Source organism: Zingiber officinale, chromosome 6A (genome assembly GCF_018446385.1).
Source record: "Zingiber officinale cultivar Zhangliang chromosome 6A, Zo_v1.1, whole genome shotgun sequence".
Lineage (NCBI taxonomy): Eukaryota > Viridiplantae > Streptophyta > Magnoliopsida > Zingiberales > Zingiberaceae > Zingiber > Zingiber officinale.
In genome coordinates, this window is record NC_055997.1 from 67,573,410 (window position 1) to 67,590,368 (window position 16,959).

The window sequence follows — 16,959 nt, forward strand, 5'->3', positions numbered from 1 at the left end:
TCTCTTTAAGTTATTTCATTCTTCAATCTGTCAAATTTATATCTGATAAATTTTGATTTATACTAATTTAAATATGTAAAGAAATTACGAGTGTGATCTAAGTAACAATTATAATGGTTTTAAAATAATTTTAACCAATTTAAAATAATTTTAATAAAATTTAAATAATTTTAATTAAGTTGATAAAAAATATTTTGATATAATAGTATTCTTTGTATACTAATTGTGATAGTTGATTTTTTTTTATATTACATAGAGCGTTCTTTTATTTTTATTTTTTAAATATCATTTTCCTGATTTTCATAATTTATTTGATTTTTGCTTAACTTTCTTAACAATTTCACTGGTGGGTAAATGTAAATTATCAAACTATGAGTATAAATGACAACATTTGAAACATTTCACGGAACAATATAAACACGCTAGGGTTTTTGGGAAGAGAAGATCGAAATCTCCGAAGGAGAGACGATGAAGAGGCTATATCATGTCTCCATCTTCTGCAAAACCGTGTCTTCCACTCGTTCTCCTCTCTCCCACGATGCTGCCCTCCTCTTTGCCGTCTTCCCTTACTCGGCCTCTGCCACCGCCGCCGGCACCGCATCCACCACTGGGAATCACATGTTCATGGCCCAATACCTCATCGACTCATGTGGTTTCAACCAGGAGAAGGCCACTGAGGCCTCGAAGCTTCTCAACGGCATCCAATCCAGGCAGCAGCCCGACTCCGTCCTTGCTTTCCTCAAAAGTTACGGCTTCGATGACGCATCAGTAAAAAGGCTCCTACTTTACTTCCCCAAATGTCTTCTTTTGGACGTAGAGAAGGCACTTGCACCAAAATTCCGAGCTTTCGAAGATCTGGGTCTCTCCCCATCAGACATCGTCCACCTCGTCTGGTCGAATCCCTCCACTGTCAAATGCAAACACGAACGCACTGTATCTAAGATCGAATTTTGGCAAGGCCTTCTCAGGTCCAAGGCTGCGCTGGTGAAGTTGTTCAAGGAAAACCGAGGGATTCTTTCATGCAATATTGAGAAGAAGATCCAGCCCAACCTTGATTTGCTTCGGGAATGCGGCTTGGACGGCCCAAAGCTTGCCTCTATCTTGTGGCATCGCCCACTGATGGTGGCACAGAATGCTGATTTCTTGAAGTCGTTGATCAGTCGCGCTGAGGATTTGGGAGTGCCACGGACATCGGGGATGTTCCATCGCACTCTCTGTGCACTCTTCACGGTCAGTCCAGAGAAGTTCAAGAGGCAAATGGAATTGTTCCGGAGCTTTGGGTGGTCAGAGGATGATTTTGTTGTGGCATTCCGGAAATGTCCTACCTTCCTACAGAAGTCTTTGATGACTTTGCAGAGAAAAATGGAGTTCTTGATAAATGAGGCTGGATATGCCTCTTCTTACATAGCTATACGTCCAATTCTATTGGAGAGAAGGTTGATTCCGAGACATCGGATCTTGGCAACCTTGAAGTCTAGGGGGCACTGTGAAAGTGATTACAAAGTTGCAACATACATGGTGATTTCAGAGGCCAAATTCATAGAGAAGTACATTATGGTCTACAAGGACAGGTATCCAGATCTGAGTGAACTCTATGCAAGCTTAAAGCACTCTAATGCTTCTGATTCTGGACTTCAATGAGGTAAGTCATTTTTCCCGCTATGAGTTATAGTTCATGTTGTCATTTTTCACTGAATGGCTTCTCCTCTGTCAAACTGTAAGCTAATATTTATGCCAACAAGCATGAAGATAAGAAGTATTCACAGAATCATGATCTTGATTTTGCTTGTCAACATGCACGAAGATAAGAACAATTCATAGGATCATGATCTTGATTTTATGTGTCAATTGAGCCAAAAGCTCTCAGATTCATCACTTGCTATGTTAGACAATTGTTACTGCAAGAGACATCCTTCCTTTATGAACATTGAGTCATCTCTCCTTGTTTGAGTTGTGGTTACTCATTGATAGGCTCTGTTGAATGTTGCATGGTTGTCTCCTAACATAATTTTATTAAAGGGAGAGAAACCACTGCCACATTGATGAAATGATTCGAACAAGAATCGACACATTGGTTCTTTTTTCTCCATTTCATTTTGAATTTGAACTGTATTCATCCAAAGGTGCATGTACGGTTCCTAATGGACTAAAGAATAGGAATTTGGCCTAATCAACCGACTTTATTGAGAAAGATTATCTTTTTTAGGACAAGAGGTCAACGAGGAGATCTCGAATACTATTGTTGGTGTCATGGTATATCTGAGTAAAGAAGATTAGACTAGGGATCCTTATTTATTTATAAACTCTCCGATGAGTAATATTAGGAATAGCTATTTTTATATGTTTGATACTGAATAGCTCTAATCTTTTAGAACACTACACTACTTGTGAGTTTGTGACTTAACAATCCTAGATTAATAAAAGGCGACTTGGAACCCTTGGGAACACTACCCTACTTGCAATATGGATTAACTTAGTCAAATTACTGTTATAAATTCTAATGATGTTTTATGTTACCTAGCTGACCTTTTTTAGAAGGTTTTACTATTTTAACTCATTTAAAATTATTTAAAAATATATAATTGATAGTAATCAGATGATCTCCTGAGCACCCAACCTTGGTGCTCAGGTTTCAGGTTCCACCGAGCACCCAACCTGCACCCAACCTTGGTGCTCAGGTTTCAGGTTCAACCGAGCACCCAACCTTGGTGCTCAGGTTCCAAGATAGACTGAGCACCCAACCCTTATGCTAAGATTTCAGGTTCCACTTAACACTCAACGCCAGTGCACAGATTTTGAGTTCCACTTAACACCCAGCCTCGGTGCTCATATTCTAGGTTCCACTAAGAATCCAGTGTTAAGATTCTAAGTTAAACCAAACACCCGTATTATAGGAAAATGGTCTTTCTTCGTACAAGCAGAGGCGGCTCTTCTCTAAGAAGCTCTTATTTTCCAATCTTTTGCTTCTTATTCTTCTTCCCGTAAAATCTAGATTTCTCTCTTATCGATGATTAACTTGAGCATCGGAATGATCTTACTGATTGAGTCGGTTAATCCCTAATCTGTGTTATCTCTCACACTACCGGATTTCATCGGCAATCTCACTTCTCGAAGAGGAGCCCGAGCAATCAAGAAAGAGACACCATTAATAATTATTTTATATTAGAATTTATTGGCCTAAATGTGATATCATACCGTTACTTTGGATTTATAAGGTTTTTTTTCTCTCTTAATTGTTTATATATGTAGGGGATTTTTAAGTTCTCATATAATGAAAAAAAATGATACTTTTTCAAAGGTTAAATTGCAAAATGTAGTAAATTTGGAGAAAGCAAGGTAAGATGGAAGTTGGGACTTTGCTTTATAAGTTTTATAGACAATTAATTATAGATTTGTGGCCATAAATGTGAGTAATAATAATAATAATAATAATAATAATAATAATAATAATAATAATAATAGTAATAATAATAATAATTGATCCGGTGGTAAGGATGGAACCCGCCTTATAGAAGGTCATCGCCACATGGAGAGTCACAGTCAAAGTGGTCAACGTCCTGGGCACTCGTCCAATCGGGGGAACCAGCTTCTCGGTCGGCATGAAGAATAACCGATTTGACGCTTCGACAGCTCGTCCAAATATTGAGCTTCCGATGTTCAAAAAGCTCAAGCATGGAAGGACGAAGGTCGAGCGACCGTCTCGCTCGGTTAAACGGTAGACGCAACCCTGACCAAGCAGGCAGGGCTCCCTTCCTCGACAAGATGGAGCCGGACAGTAGACCATTGGCCGAGCGGACGCTCGGCCCGACCACGATATCGCCCGGACAACGGACTGGCCGAGCGACTCTCCCGCTCGACACAATAATGGACAAAAGGAGCAGTTGGGAATATCTTCCTAGGGTCCAGTGTCGCCGACAGACGGTATGGTTGACAGCATGGTCAGACAAAGAATCATACGGTGGAAGCTTCCATTGTCACGTCAGGGATATGCTTGGGCTGTTAAGGTATTGACGTCAGACACGTTTTTCTGACACATCTTTTCCAGGTATGCCCTGAGAAGCGTGCACGCTTAGGAAAGCATGCATGTGCCTATCGGGAGCCCTATATAAGGACTTCCGACTTCGACGGAGGTATGTTCACTTTGACTGTAGCTATAGTTACATTGCTGCTCTTTTTCATTCGCTTGTCGTTGGTGACTGACTTGAACGTTGGAGGGTCATCGCCGGGGAAGTCCTCCCAGGCTCGACACTAATGACTTGTGGTTGCAGGCTTAGCTCGTCGGAGGCCCACATCATTTTCAATCTACGTCCAGTCAACGTGAGCGCCATCTCCCCAACACCCGTCGAATCGACTCTCGGACAGGATTAAATTTGACATTGTCTGTGGGAAAGTGCCTGCATCCGAGTCCAGAAGATGGAAGAAGCTGGACAACTTCACACCGTGACGCTCACTCAGGAGGAGCTTGAAACACTCATACAAGCACGAGCGACAAAAATAGTCGAGCAGCGGTAGCAAAGAGCATTGGTCGATCGGCTAGTGCAATAGGCGATATCAGCCTCGGGAGGCCGAGCGGCGCAGGAAGACCGGTCGGAACAACTGTCCATCTGGGGACAGAATAAAGGGCCGACCGACACGCAAGGGGAGGCACCGCCCGCCCCGATTCCATTCCATCGGGCTTTGTTCCAGATACCCTCTGAGATCGCGCAAGCGAACCAAGAGCGAGGTTCTTCGTCAGATGAAGCGCCCGTTCGAGACGCGAGGAAAGGCAAAGCGCCGAAAGCTGATTTGTCCCCCGAGCGGATCAACCGTCAATTCTCCGAGGCGATACTGCAAGATCCGCTACCTAGACACTACGCTTCTCTGGCGTTTGGAGAGTATAACGGATCAACCGATCCAGACGACCATCTTGGTAAGTTCGACAACGCCGCTACTCTTTATTAATACACGGATGGAGTCAAATGTCGAGTCTTAATCACTACATTATCCGGCTCGACACAATGCTGGTTTCGGAGGTTGCCGGACGGGTCGATTCGGAGTTTTAGGAACTTCCGAACGACTTTCCTCCACCACTTTGCGAGCAGCAGGCGCTATCAGAAGACAAGCGTCAGTCTGTTCTCGATGAAGCAAGGGCCAAGAGTGACTCTTCGAGCCTACATCCAACACTTCAACCAGGTAGCGATGGATATTCCCTCAGTCTCGTCCGAGACCATGATGAATGCGTTCACGCAAGGGCTCGTGGGCGAGGACTTCTTCCGATCGCTCGTCAGGAAGCCGCCTCGAGACTATGACATATGTTGAAGAAGACCAACGAATATATAAACGTGGAGAAAGCCCAGACGATCAGAAGGAAGGAAATGCCATCAGAACCATCGGTGTCGGCCGAGCGAAGGCCGCCTACCAGCCACCAGTCGTCAAGAGGGCCTCGAGTCGAAAGAGCACTGCCACATCAGGAAGCAAGGCCACACGCCATCCAGCATGTGGCCTCTGAGTGGCTAAAGCCAAAGGGAAAGGTATGGACTCCTATGTTCTGTGCTTTCCATCAATCGGTAACCCACAACACCCGCGATTGTCGTGGATTCCCCTCGGTCGCTCAAACGACCCCTAGAAGTTATCATCGCCGATCGCCTTCCCCCGACTGACGACATAGGCGTCAGAGCACCAGACGGCGGGTGGAGACCAGATGATCACCCGAGCGGCAGCACCATCATCAACCAAGAGTGACGACCATCTCCGAGCATCACATGAACGAGGCAGATCATCTGCTCGGGAGGAGGAGAACAGAAACAATGCCGCTGGGGGGAGATCAACATCATAGTTGGTGGACCGACCAACGGAGATTCCAATCGAACCCGAAAATCATACACTTGGAGGCTGGAGATCCACGCCGTAGGTTGCTGTCAAGAGAGGGCAAGCGGACCCGAGATCAGCTTCGACCCCAGGGATCTCGAGGGAATTGAAGTGCCGCACGAAGACACCCTCGTTATCCGAGCAGTAATTTTCAACTATACTATTCACCACATATTCATTGACACAGGAAGCTCGGTCAACATCATTTTCAAGAAGGCGTTCAATCAGCTCTAGATCGACCGTGCCGAGTTGCTGCTGATGACGACCCCTCTGTACGGGTTCACCAGCAATGAGGTTCAGCTGATCGACCAAACAAGGTTGGCCATATCACTCGGAGAGGAGCCACTTCTGAGGACGCGTACTTCCAACTTCATCGTAGTAGACGCTCCCTCCGCCTACAATGTCATTCTGGGTTGATCGACCCTCAATGAGTTCCGAGCGGTAGTGTCAACCTACTGCTAGAAGATCAGGTTCCCAGTCGAAAACCAAGTCGGGGAAGTCAAAGGGGATCAGCTGGCTGCTCGACGCTGCTATGTGGAGATGGTCAAGACAGAAGCCAAGTCTGCTCGGAAGACACCCCGGCTAGAGGTATACGCCATAACTGAAAAACCTCCTAGTCTGGTTTATGAGGAAAAGGAAGAAGTGCAGATATATATTGGCCGAGCGGAGGCGACGACCATTATAGCGTCCGATCTGGGGGCCGAGCAAAAAGCCGAACTGATCAACTGCCTCAAGTAGAACCATGACGTTTTTGCATGGTCAACGCACGAGTTGCCCTGCATCTCTCCGAGCGTCGCGCAACATGAACTCCACGTTTGATCGGACGCTAGGCCGTTAAAGCAGAGAAAAAGAGACTTCAGTGCTGAACAGAACTTGATCATTCGGGCGGAAGTCGAGAAGCTCCTGGAGGTCGGCCACATACGAGATGTTCAGCTCCTGAGCTGGCTCGCGAATGTGGTGCTCGTCTCCAAGCCAGGCAACAAATGACAGGTTTGCATCGACTTCCGGGACTTAAACAAGGCATGCACGAAAGACTTCTATCCCTTGCCCTGGATCGATCAGATGGTAGACTCCACTGTCGGGTGCGAGCTGATATGTATATTGGACGCGTATCAGGGGTACCACCAAGTGCCGCTCGCCAAGGAGGATCAAGAGAAGATTAGCTTTATTATGGCTGATGGAACCTATTGTTATAACATGATGCCTTTCGGACTGAAGAACGCCGGAGCTACCTATCAGAGGCTGATGAACAAGGTGTTCTGGCGGCAGATCGGACGCAATATGGAGGTATATGTCGATGACATATTGATCAAATCCCTCTGTGCGGCTGACCTCTGCGTAGATATCAGGGAAACCTGCCAGACACTTAGGACTTACAGAATCAAGTTAAATTCGAACAAGTGTCTGTTCGGTGCAAGAAGCAGGCGTTTCTTGGGCTACATAGTCACCGAGCGGGACATTGAGACGAACCCTATCAAAGTAAATGCACTGCAAGATATGCCGCCTTCAAGAAATTTAAAGGAAGCTCAGCGTCTCATCGTTCTGATAACAACATTATCTCGGTTCATCTCCAAGTCATCCAATCGGAGCCTATCCTTCTTCAAGATATTACGTCGAGCCACCAAATTCCAGTGAAACGAAGAGTGCGACCGAGCCTTTGAGGAACTCAAGGCGTATCTGAACTCGCTGCCTGTACTGGCTAAGCCAACTGTCGGCGAGCCACTTCGAATCAATCTGTCCTCGACCGAGCATGCTGTTGGCTCGGCGTTGGTTCGGCAGAACGGCGAAGAACAATCAGTGTATTTCCTGAGTCATATTTTAAAAGATGTTGAATCCCGCTACACTGGTCTCGAGAATCTTGCCTTTGCGTTTGTTCTGGCCGCTCGAAGGCTCTGTCCATATTTCCTTGTGCACATAATCATCGTGATGACCAACAGTCCTCTGGGGAGAGTCCTCAATCCAGAAGCGTCAGGACAGCTGATCAAGTGGACAACAGAATTCAGCGAATTCGACATTCAGTATAAGACCCGAACGACCATTAAGGTGCAGTCCTTGGCGGACTTCGTTACTGAAGTACAGAATCCCGAGCCAGAAGCTACTTGGAGGATATATGTGGACGGATCGTCCACTCGGTAAGGAAGCGAGATTGATATACTACTGATCTCCCCCAGGAAGAGCGGATGCATTTGTTCGTTTGGCTGGATTATCGAGCGACCAACAAAGAGGCCGAATATGAAGCACTCATAGCAGGCTTGCAGGCCGCTCGACATGTTGGAGCCGTCAATGTTTTAATTCACTCGGATTCTCAATTAGCCGCTCAGCAGCTTATTGGGACATTCGAGATAAGTAACACTCGGCTCAAGCTCTACGTGGAGGCCTTCGAAAAGCTGAAGGCCAATTTCTGAGAGGTATTATACAAAAGATTCCCCGAGTAGAGAACCAAGCGGTGGACGAGCTGGCCAAACTAGCCAGCTCACTATCATCCATTGTTATCACAAAGCCGATCAAGCAGGTGTCTTTGGTGGCGCATATCGATCGGATGGAGGGACTTACTTTCCCAGGCGATTGGAGGACGACATTGATAGAGTTTTTGCGATCGGGAGCTACATCGTTCGATCAGGAGGAGGCCTGACTAAGAAAAAGGGTCGGTCGGTTCACACTGGTCGGGGACCAGCTCTACAAGAAGGCTTTTTCTAGGCCGCTGCTTAAGTGCGTTGGATCGGAAGACACCGATTACATACTACAAGAAGCACACCATGGCTCCTGTGGAGGACATCTGGGCGGTCGGTCGCTAGCGAGGAAGATCTTGCTGGTTGGATATTTCTGGCCGACCTTACAAGCAGACGCCGTTCGGACAGTGGTCACCTGCCCGTTCTGTCAGAAGTACCATAACCTTTCGCACCGACCTATTGAAGAAATGAAGGCTTCCAGTATTATGCCCGTTCGACTAATGAGGTATCGATATCGTGGGGCCCTTTCCCATGGCGATAGGGCAACGGAAGTTCTTGCTTGTCGCAGTGGATTATTTATCCAAATGGGTCGAAGTCGAGCCGCTGGCGAGAATAACCGAGCAGATGGTCCAGAAGTTTATTTGACATCACATCATCTGACGATTCGGGATTTCACATCGTCTCGTCTCAGATAATGGTAGACAGTTCGTCGGGCAGAAACTTAAAGAATGGTGCGAGGGGTATGACATTCAGCAGACCTTCACCTCCGTAGCATACCCTCAAAGCAACGAACATGCCGAAGTCGCCAATCGGGAGATCCTGCGGATCTTGCAGGTTCAGCTCGACCACGTCGGAGAAAGCTGGGTGGACGAGCTCCCCGATGTGCTATGGGCAATCCGCACGACTCCGAAGGAAGGTACGGGAGTAACCCCATTTCACTTGGTGTATGGAGGCAAAGCGGTCGTCCCCGTCGAGATCGGAGTCAAGTCCGACCGGATACAGAACTACAGCGAGGACAACGCCGAGCGGAGGCTATTGGAGCTGGACTTGGTGGATGAGGTGCGCGCTAAGGCCGTCGTTCGGTTGATAGCGTACAGGCAAAGAATGTGACAAAACTACAATAGGAGGGTGATTCTGAGGTCGTTCCAGGTCGGGGATCTTGTATGGAAGAAGGTAAAGTCGGTCGGCGATGCCACCAAACTGGAGGCTCCCTAGGCCGGGCCCTTCAAGGTCGTGGAAAAGCTCCGCTCGGGCGCATATTACCTAGAGGATGAGGGCGGGAGGCGACTTGAGCGTCTATGGAGCGCAAACCATCTTCAGTCGTACCGAGCCGGATGAGAGGTGCGCTGATGTAATTAATGTATTTTCCATATCCCTACGCCCTTTAAAATGTAGGGTTGAAATCAAAAGCAAATGCTTGCCAAAGTCTTTGTTGATCGGCAACACAAATCGTCGAGCGTCGACGTTAAACCCAGGTCTCCATCGACGGTCGAGCGGCGACCTTAAACTCCTACCTTAGAAGACCGTCGAGCGGCGACGTTAAATCTCAGAATCGAGCGGTGACTATAAACCCCAGAGGTGTGACCCTAATGAGTTCAATAATGGATATGTATCGTCCGTCCGGGATTGAAAAACCAAAAGCTTATGAGAAGGCAAGCAAATATGTGAAAAATCGCCAAACAACTTTATTGATAACGAGCAAAAAGCTGCCGAGTGGCAGTTAAACATGCAACACTTTGTTACAGAAGCCCTCCTCGAGTTACAGAAGCCCTCCTCACTCGATGTAATCAAAAGCTTCGTCAGGAATAGAGTTGAGGAGCTGGACGTGGTCGACAGCAAGGCTTCAGGGAGATGGTCGTTCGCCTTCAGCTGGGTGATCGTTGCGTCGATGGCCAGTTCAAACGATCAGACGATCCGTGTGGACGCCTTCACGAGGAACTGGTCTGAGCGGAGGTATCCCTGCTTCATGGCCGCGAAGCGGCTCAGCTCGACGTCCTGTTAAGTCTTCAGGGCCGCGCGGGAAGTCTCCAGAGAATCCTCAAGGGCCTTCACTTGCCCTTGTAGAGCGGTCTCCCGAGCTGAACGACTCTCTCGCTCGGCAGCCAAAAGGTTCTCTACCCTCTTGAGCTTCTCGGCTAAGTTTTGAACTTCCTGGTTCTTCAAATCCAGGTCAGCTATAACTCGATTTTTTTTGGTGGTGGCCAGCTTGATCTTCTGGTCATAGGATTTCACCTGGATCTCAAGCGACCCATCATGATCGCTCGGTCAGAGGAGATCTTTTGCTCGGCCTCTAGAAGCTTTTTGGTCTTGGCCAGATCGGGGCCTGCAGCTTGGCAATTGAAGGCCCTTAGGAGGAAGAAGTTCCACGAAAAATCTTGAGCTTCTTAAGCTCCTCCTCTACCAGCGCCAGGCGGTTGCACATCGCCACACTCTCCACCCAGTACTGCATTCGAACGGAAGAATGTTAGTGTTGAACGAAGGTAAATCATGAATAGATAGAAAACTTATGCCGGTGGCCATTTGCATGTGGCTGTTGCCAAGCAGCCCGGGAGGCATCGTCGCAGCACGCCTCCTGGCTTCCTCCCAGACCTTAGCGTGCGGCCCGTGGATGTGTATTTGATGTTCGGGAGTCTACGGTTAATCGCTGGTCGCTAGGAACTCCTCCGTTGGGAGGTGGAGAATGAACGTTACGGATCGGCGGCCACTCGGGGCTGACTGAGAAGAAACCGCGGGGCCAGAAGCTTGGGAGGTCGAGGCCGGAAGGATGCCGGATCGTAAGACCCTCCGTCGAGCCGGAGGAAGAGAGGAAAGTGGTTGGACTGCGATCGGTTCAGGCGGTAGATCGACAAACAAGGGGGTCCGATCGAAGGAAATGACCTCGACTGTCTCAGGAACGATTGGAGAGGAGGTGCCACCTCGCTCGGGAGAGCGCACCACCGAAGTAGCCGATCGGGATGGGGTGGTCGTGCGGCGTCTCTTGCGCCCAATCAAGGGAACATCGCCAGAAGACCCCAACCCTTCTTCCCGAGCGGCAGGCTGGGACTCAAAAGGAAGCGGAGCCTCGACTGGTTCTGTGTGGGGCGTCTGACCGGCGACACCCTCTTCTTCAGTTTGCGCTACCTCGCTCTCACCCTCGTGAGAGCCGACCGAAGTCAGACTGAGGCTTGCCATCTCTTTTGCTGTTGCTGCCTCGTTCTCGACCTGCTTGACCTTCATAATCTCGACGGCTAAGGAGCGCATCATGATATCGACTGCAAAAGAAAGAAAGAATCAGTTAGACTCGAAAGAAGAAAGAAGAGAAAATTTCATACCTAGGCTGCTCGGGGGTTTTGTCCGGATTGGACTCAGCCCGAATGTATACATCACCCCCTCTGGCAGCAACTAATGGATGTTGAATTTCTGGCCGACCAGCAGGTTGGCTGCATGGAGATAGTCTTGTAGGCTCTTATACTTCGGTAGTTTTGGTTGAGGCGGGAGCCCGACCTGTCACTTGGTCCGGAAGCTCAGCCGCTCAGGGAGACACATATAAAAAAAGTAATCTTTCCAATGTTTATTGGAAGATGACATTTTGTCGAAGAAGACCAAGCCGACCCGATATTGGAAGAGATAGGTGTCCATCTCGGACTGGTTAGGGTAATAGAAGTAGTGGAATACCTGAGGTGTGAGGGGAATACCATGCACCTTGAACTGTACGTCACCACACAAGAGGCGAAAAGAATTAGGGATGAGCTGCGCCAAAGGGACACGAAAATAATTGTAGACTTCGGTTATGAAAGGATGGATTAGGAAGCGCAGACCGACCACGAATTGGTCGTGGAAAAAACAGACAGTGCCGATCGGCGGGTCATTGGGCGATTGGATGGGGAGACTAGGATTATTTCATGGTCAGAAGGAATGTCAAAGGCGTTAACGAGGCTCGTAGCGTCGTCTGCGTTGAACAGAGTCTCCATGGTGTTGTATCAGAGATCGGTAGCGGGGTCGGACGACCGCGATGAACTAGCCATCGTCGGAAAACAAAAAAACAGGAAGATGGAAGGAAAAAGGGGGCGGGAAAACTCCAAAGCTGGAGCAAGGAAGCAACTGATGGAGCAAGAAAAAGAATCAGGCAGGAGCAAGGTCGAAGAGCTTACAGACGGGGATCACTAGGGGAAGAAGCCGAGGTTTGCCGGAGCACTGGACACGCGCAGTATCACCGGAGCACACGGGAAAGACGCCAACGATCGAGCACACAATCCAAAGTACAGATCCGACCGTTGAATTTGAAGTGTTGAACGTCACATCACCCCTGTCGCTTCGATCGTGCGGTGATGGCGGCAATACCACATGGCACCCACTTACAGGAAGGCTTTAATGGCGGGATTTGCATGAATTCCGAGGAGATTTGGACGACGTTAGCATTGACCGCGCGGGTCGCGCCCATCCGAAGACGCCGAAGGAGAAGTTTCCCAAGTGTAAATCCTCAGGGTGTCGAATGACCTAGGAGATCAGCCCTACGTGGGCCGATCGGGACGCAACCAACCCTTGGCCGATCGGGACGCAACCAACCCTTGGCCGATCGGCCAATCGACCACCAGACTACTTGTCCAGTCAGTCGGACTTACAACCTCCTTCGATTAGACTTGAGAGGGAGACACATGATCCGGTGGTAAGGGTGGGGTCTGCCTTGTAGAAGGTCATCGCCATATGGAGGGTCATAGTCAAAGTGGTCAACGTCCTGGGCACTCGTCCAATCGGGTGAACCACCTTCTCGGTCGGTATGAAGAATAGCCGATTCGACGCTTCGATAGCTCGACCAAATACCGAGCTTCCGACGCTCAAAAAGCTCAAGCATGGAAGGATGAAGGCCGAGCGACCGTCTCGCTCGGTTAAACGGTGGACGCAACCCTGACCATGCAGGCAGGGCTCCATTGGCCAAGCGGACGCTCGACCCGACCACGATATCGCCCGGACAACGGACTGGCCGAGCGGCTCTCCCGCTTGGTCCAATAACGGAGAAAAGGAGCAGTTGAGAATATCTTCCTAGGGACCAGTGTCGCCGACAGGCGGCATGGTCAGACAGAGAATCGTACGGTAGAAGCTTCTACTGTCACGTCAGGTATATGCTCGGGCTGATAAGGTATGACGTCAGACACGCTTTTATGACACATCCTTTTTAGGTATGCTTGAGAAGCGTGCATGCTTGGGGAAGCGTGTATGCCCCTCTCGGGAGCCCTTTATAAGGACCCCCAGACTTCGATGGAGGTATGTTCACTTTGACTGTAGCTATAGTTACATTGCTGTTCTTTTTCATTCGCTTACCGCCGGTGACTGACTTGAGCGTCGGAGGACCATCGTCAGGGAACCCTTCTCTGGCTCGGCATTAACGACTTGTGGTTCCAGGCTTAGCTCGTCGGAGGTTCACGTCATCTTCAGTCTATGCCCAGTTAACATGAGCGTCATCTTCTCAACATCCGTCGACTCGACTCTCGGACATGATCAATAATAATGAATAATTTTAAAGGGAGTTGTTATCAAAATTATCATTATTATTAGATAATCTTCCTCTGACTCGTTTAAATCTTGATTCTCATGGGCATAAAATATTAATTTTGACAGGGAAGAAATTGGAAATAAAAAATTACTACCTCCGTTTCGTCGAGATAAAGAAATAAACATAATTTTTATTTATGTAAAGGTGTAAGTAAGATTAAAGAAAAATAATTTCATCTTTGACCTCAACCCGCAGCATGCCAACCTAGGGTTTTGGAAGAATAAATCGAACTATGGAAATGGTAAATATTGATGGAGAAATATTAAAATAGTAAATATTGTAAATATTGATGGAGAAGCTGTATTACTTCTCCCTCTTCTCCGCAACCCTCGCTCCATCGTTCCACCAGCAGCGGCATCGCATCCTCCACCGCGAAGCACATGCAATATGACAGAAACTCATGCTATCTCGTGGACAATCTGCGAAAAGATGAGAATGAGAGGATAGGATGATCATTATGAGAGGATCAACTTCCAATAAAAATAGAATTGATTAACTAATGATATTACTTAATCATAAGAGTATGTTTAGTTCAAGGATATCACATGTAATCTAAGATATCCGTGTTTGTTTCGAGATTTTTCTTGATTTCAAATTTTTTTTCGAATTTGAAACGTTAGCAAAAATCATCGATTTTGGCATCAAATCTGGGATTAGAAAACCATGGGTCATCTAAAGTTTTTCTCGACTTGGAGGTTAAGTAATTTTTTTTTTTCTAAAATTACCCTCGGAAGGATTGGAGCACAACAAGACAGTGCGGTGCGAAGATTCGCTCCGAAGCTTCATGTGGCATGCGGTGGAGTGGTGGCCGGAGGTGGCGGTGGCGGGCGGCAGCAGTGGGTGGTGGGCTGTGTCAGATCGACAACGGGGTGGTGTGGAGGTGGCAGCAGGTAGCGGCGCTGCATTCCTTACGCGTGCAGATCGTTGCAAAGCTTTGTGGGGTCGGAGGTGGCAGCAACGGCAGTGGGCGGTAGGCGGTGGACGGTAGTGGCCCGTGGAAGTGGCAGGGGGCAACTGTGGGTAGCGACGGGCTGGCGGTGGGCAGTGGCAGCACAATGGCCGGAGGTGGCAACGGCGGACGATGGTGGGTGGCGAGCGACGGGCGACAGCAGGCGACGGGCAATAAGTGGGTGGTGAAGGGGCAGCGGAAGGGGAGGAAAATGACGATGATATTTTTTGTTTTTTTTTTATTTTTAAACTTAGGCATTTAATTAAAATTTTAGTTAATTAAATCAATCAACTTCTATCTATAATTGGTGATATGGGTTACGATAGGTCGACCTGTTAGATGACGTAGAGGTCACAATTGAGAGAGAAAGGAGAGACCCATAGTTGGGTGAATGTATGATTAATAGGATAATGACCGACCAAATAAAACGTTTTCCGCAGGTACTTGGTCGGACAAAGCCCGACCGAGCATAAAGACACTTAGCCTTATACAGCTTTTAATATATTACCGGTCGAGTAAAGATCGAGTGAGCATCAGTATACTTATATGCGCTCGATCGGATAAAGCTAGACTGAGCGTAAAGACACTTAGCCTTATACAACTTTTAGTATATTATCGGTCAAGTGAAGGTCAAGCAAGCACCAGTGTGCTTATATACGCTCGATCGGATAAAGCCAGATCGAGCGTAAAGCCACTTAGCCTTATACAGCTTTTAATATATTACTGGCCGAGTGAAGGACGAGCGAGCACCAGTGCGCTTATATGTGCTTGGCCGAGCAAACCCCGACTGAGCGTAAAGACACTTAGCCTTATATAACTTTTAGTATATTACCAATCGAAGACCGAGTGAGCACCAGTGTGCTTATATGCGCTCGACCGGACAAAACTTGACCAAGCACAAAAGCACTTAGCCTTATACAGATTTTAGTATATTACTGGCCAAGTGAAAGCTGAGCGAGTACTAATGTGCTTATATGTGCTCGGCCGAGCAAAGCTTGACTGAGTTTAAAGGCGCTCAGCCTTATAAAGCTTATAGTACATTCTCGGCCGAAACATGCTTAGCAGAATGTATTCTTAATATATACATGACTGGCTTGAATGACCGGCCGAAACATGATCAACAGAAGGTATTCTCAATATATACACGACCAACTTGAATGACCGGCCGAAACATGATCAACAGAAGGTATTTTCAATATATACACGATCGACTTGAATGATCGACCGAGACATGTTTAACAAAAGATAACATACAAGTACGACAGATTGACAAATTTGGCGGAAAATATTCTCTAGAAGTTTCTTCAGTTATAGTGGCGTGTTCCTATGCATACTTCATGAGGAATATGAATCATAAATGATAAAAGAGGTATATCTGGGGTAAAAAAAAGATTCTTTGAGGGATTATTGCATGAAGCCTAAAGTGGTACTTCATCTTCTAACAAACTCTAACAAATCGGGGGCCGTCTCATGACTACGGAGGTTATATGAGGTAGTATAAAAAGGGGGGTGCTCTCCATTGGCAAGGTATACAAACCCTAACATCCAAAACTCTGCTTCCAAGTACTTTCATTACTGTACTTCTTCTTCAACTTCGACCTTTGAGAGGAGAACTGACTTGAGCGTCGGATGGCCTAGCCAGGGATTCCCATCTCGGTCTTAGGTTGTTAACGCCTTGTTAGCTCGTCTCATTGTGCTCAGGATCATTGAGGAGCTCTTACAAATCTCCTGGAGTTCATGCTCTTACAAAACTCTCATTCATCGGAGGCAACACGACTTTTCGTAGATTTCAGACAGGATTAATTGGAATAGATTAATTAGATATAATCTAAAATCCAATAAAATTATCTAAAAAATTCTAAAATAATAAAAAATATATCCAATTATATTTATTTATATATGACTAATAATAATAATAATAATATTATTATTATTATTAAATCAAAGATAATACAGTGAAATATCACATTAAATTATGTACTACAACTTCCAAATAAATAAGATTTTATTACATTACCTAAATTGAACAAAATATTCTCTGGTTATGTTTCATTCCACATAATTTTGGTTATGTGATTATTAGATAATCACATAACTAACATTATACGTGATAACTTAAACTAAACACACAGTAAAAGATTATATAACGTCTCTTTAAATAGGTCCGTAAAGGTACCTTTTCA

The 16,959-nt window shown here is 46.9% G+C and overlaps 1 protein-coding gene across 2 annotated transcripts in view; it reads left to right on the forward strand.

Moving 5' to 3' along the window:
* Positions 1-393: 393 nt before the first annotated feature.
* LOC121996482 (transcription termination factor MTERF8, chloroplastic-like) overlaps positions 394-16,959 on the forward strand; it is a 31,806-nt gene continuing 15,240 nt past the window's right edge. Inside the window, exons 1-2 of one of the 2 annotated variants that reach the window (XM_042550471.1) lie at positions 394-1,642; positions 1,723-1,927. In XM_042550471.1, the coding sequence (XP_042406405.1) occupies positions 469-1,641 (1,173 nt within the window). In that variant the 5' untranslated portion in view covers positions 394-468 and the 3' untranslated portion in view covers position 1,642; positions 1,723-1,927. Of the gene's footprint in view, positions 1,643-1,722; positions 1,928-16,959 lie in introns of those variants that run through there. The other variant, XM_042550469.1, reaches the window with a different exon arrangement.